The sequence below is a fragment of the Arachis duranensis genome, chromosome 10 (assembly GCF_000817695.3).
Source record: "Arachis duranensis cultivar V14167 chromosome 10, aradu.V14167.gnm2.J7QH, whole genome shotgun sequence".
Lineage (NCBI taxonomy): Eukaryota > Viridiplantae > Streptophyta > Magnoliopsida > Fabales > Fabaceae > Arachis > Arachis duranensis.
Genome location: NC_029781.3, coordinates 82,861,723 through 82,865,116, shown reverse-complemented (window position 1 = coordinate 82,865,116; position 3,394 = coordinate 82,861,723). Strand labels below are relative to the sequence as shown.

At 35.7% G+C, this 3,394-nt stretch overlaps 1 protein-coding gene across 1 annotated transcript; it reads left to right on the top strand.

The window, feature by feature from the left end:
• Positions 1-2,830: 2,830 nt before the first annotated feature.
• On the top strand, positions 2,831-3,394 carry LOC107470426 (dehydrodolichyl diphosphate synthase CPT3-like). Its single transcript, XM_021134026.2, has one exon. The coding sequence runs from the start codon at positions 2,831-2,833 to the stop codon at positions 3,392-3,394; it is 564 nt and encodes a 187-aa protein (XP_020989685.1).

Below are 3,394 nucleotides of genomic sequence, written 5' to 3'. Positions count from 1 at the left end.
TCATGAATTGTTGCACATCCCTTGTCATCTCTTCTTGTCCTTGCACAAGAACATCAAGGATGTCATCTATTGGAGATTGGGGTGGATGGGAGGGTTCATTGTCTTGGAGAAAGGGTTCATTATAGGAAGGTGGTTCTTCTTGGTAAGGTGGTGGTGTGTATTGAGGTGGTTTTTGGGAGTAGTAATCTTGGAATTGTGGTTTCATGTATGGCTCATATGGTTCAAAAGGTGGTTGGTGTGGTGGATAAGGATTAGAGTCATATGAAGGTATTTGGTGAAAAGAGGCTTGTGAGTATAGTTGATGATCATGTTGAGGATATGATTCATAGGCATATGGTGGTGGTTCTTGAAAGTCACAAGGAGATTCACCATAGCCATTGGATTGGTATGCATCATAGAATGACTCTTCTTCATAGTGCATTGGTGGAGGTTGTTGCCATGAAGATTGATCATATGCATATGGCTCTTCCCACCCTTGATTATCCCATTCTTGATACACATTCTCATTATAGTTCTCATCACCTACAACATAGTTGTAACTACACTCATAGCCAAAGTGAGAATTCATGATAGCAAGAGAGGGTAAAAAACAAAAAAATTAGTAACAAATAAAGAGAACAAACTAAAAACTAACAAAGAAGCAAAAAGCAAACATATTCACAATATTCACATATATACAATAACCAATAAGACAACACCATTGCAATTCCCCGGCAACGGCGCCATTTTGATGATTGGATTTTTGACGGTTTAGAATTTCACAAATGAATTCTCGTTGCAAGTATAGTTTCTAAACCAACAATAATCCTTTCATACAAAAGATTGTTTGTCACAAGTAACAAACCCCTAATTTTATAAACCGAAGTATTCAAACCTCGGGTCGTTCTCCCTAGGAATTGTAATGAAGTGTCTTGTTATTGGTTGTGATGTGTTTTGGGGTTTTGGATAAGAAGCATGAAAAGTAAATGGCAATAAAAATAAACTAACAACTATAAAAGACTCTTGGCAAGGTATGAAAATTAGAAGTCCTATCCTAGTTATCCTTCTCAATTGTGATGAGAATTGTTCATTGCTACCACTTAGTTAACCCTTACTAAATAAAGGAAAGTCAAGTGGATGAATTGACTTGAGCCACAAGTCCTAGCCAACTCCCAAGGAAAGACTAGCTTTAGTGCACTCCAAACCAATTAGCAATCTCTCCAATTACCAATCAACAAAGGAATTAGATAACTCAAGTGTCACTAATTACTCTACCTAGGCCAAGAGGAACAAAACCTGCACTAAAATCCAACCAAGCATTTCATCAAACACTTGGAAGGCACAAAAGGAAAACATAGTAAAGAAGAAAGCAAAGATTAAAACCTAGATCTAAGAACTAATCCTAATCCTAATCCTAATTCTAGAGAGAAGTGAGAGCTTATCTCTCTAGAAACTACTTCTAAAATTAAACTATCACTAATGGTCAAAAGTATGAGAGTATCTAAAGTATGTTGATTCCCCTTCAATCCTTGGCTTAAATAGCATCAGAAATGAGTTGGATTGGGCCCACAAGGCTTCTAAAATCGCTGGCCACATGTTGCATTAAGTGGATCATGTGCCACCATCGGCGCGTCCGCGTACCGTGCGCGTGCGCGCCTCTATGCGCGATGCAACTATGGCAAATCTTATATCGTTTCGAAGCCCCGGATGTTAGCTTTCCAACCCAACTAAAACCGCATCATTTGGACCTCTGTAGCTCAAGTTATGATCGTTTAAGTGCGAAGAGGTCGGCTTGACAGCTTTCCGGTTCTTTCATTTCTTCATGAGTTCTCCAACTTTACATGCTTTCTTTCTTCATTCCCTTGATCCAAGCTTTGCCTCCTAAACCTTAAATCACTTAACAAACATATCAAGGCATCTAATGGAATCAAGGTGAATTAAATTTATTTATTTTAAGACCTAAAAAGCATGTTTTCACTCTTAATCACAATTAAAGGAGAAGTTATAAAACCATGCTATTTCAATGGATAAATGTGGGTAAAAGGTTATAAAATCCCCTAAATCAAGCACAAGATAAACCCTACAAATGGAGTTTATCAATGGTCCTTGAAGTTTGGTTCTGAATGTTTTGTTACTTTATTTTCTAATTGCTGTGAATGTTTGAAATTTTGTTACTCTGAAAGTTTGGTTATGGATCTGTTACTCTGATGGTTTGAAGTTTGCTATGAATGTTTGAAGTTTTGTTACTCTGATGGTTCTTTTAATTTTTCTCTGGTTACTGATGGCTTTGTTTAGTTTCTGAATGCTCGGTTCTTCTTCTTACTTTTAGTTTCTGAATTTTTTGTTCAAATAATGTTGCTAATGTTCTTTTTCTTCTTCCTTGCTAATGCTCTGTTTAATTTAGTGTCATCACTGTTGAGTCTGTTTCAGTGTTTTGAATATCTGATACTCTAATTTGTGATTTCTGAATCTAAAATTAATTAAATCATTGATTTTGTGTTGTTGAAATTGTTGATTAAAATGGATTTGTTATGCTGCTGTTGCCGTTTTTTAATTTTTAAGTATGATGTTTCTTAATTTTTGTTGAAATAGTTGTTGATTTTAGGGTTTAGAGTGATTATTTGTTGGTGGTATTTAACTTTTGTTGCTGCTTCTTTTTTCTTTCTTCTTTTGTTTCTTACTGATTTTCTATATTGCATTTATGTTTGACATTGTTATTGCTTTAGCTGTTGAGCTTGTATCTTGATAATGTGCTTCTGTTGCTTTAACTCTTTCTAATGCTAACTTATAACAAAGTTTTCTTTTGGCAGGTTTATCTTAGACACTTTGAGTTGCATTGCGGAACACATCCATGCACAAAGATACTGGAGGTATTACAAGCCACCTGCTTGGAGGTTTATCCAGCTGTCTTAGGAGATGCATATTCGGCATATTATCTATGGGTCCTGTGCCACATCATATTACTTTTATCATTGATGGGAATCGAAGGTTTGCAAAGAAGAGTAACTTGGCTGAAGGGATTGATCATAAGGCTGGATTTTCATCTCTCATTTTCATGCTTAGGTATTGTTATAAATTAGGAGTGAAGTATGTAACTGTCTATGCATTCAGCATCGATAACTTCAAAAGAAAGCCCAAAGAGGTGCAATCCTTGATGGAATTTATGCGAGAAAAGATTGAGGAGTTGCTTCAAGATAAAAGCACTATCAATGAATACGGTGTTAAACTACATTTTATTGAAAACTTGCAGTTATTAGCTGAACCTGTGAGGATTTCAATGAAAAAGGCAATGAAGGTCACTGCCCACAACAAACACAGAGTATTGTTAGTTTGTGTAGCCTTAACTACCTCATTTTTTGGTGCCATTCCTTTTATACTATTTAACTTAAGTTTGTATATTAATAAGATTATATGA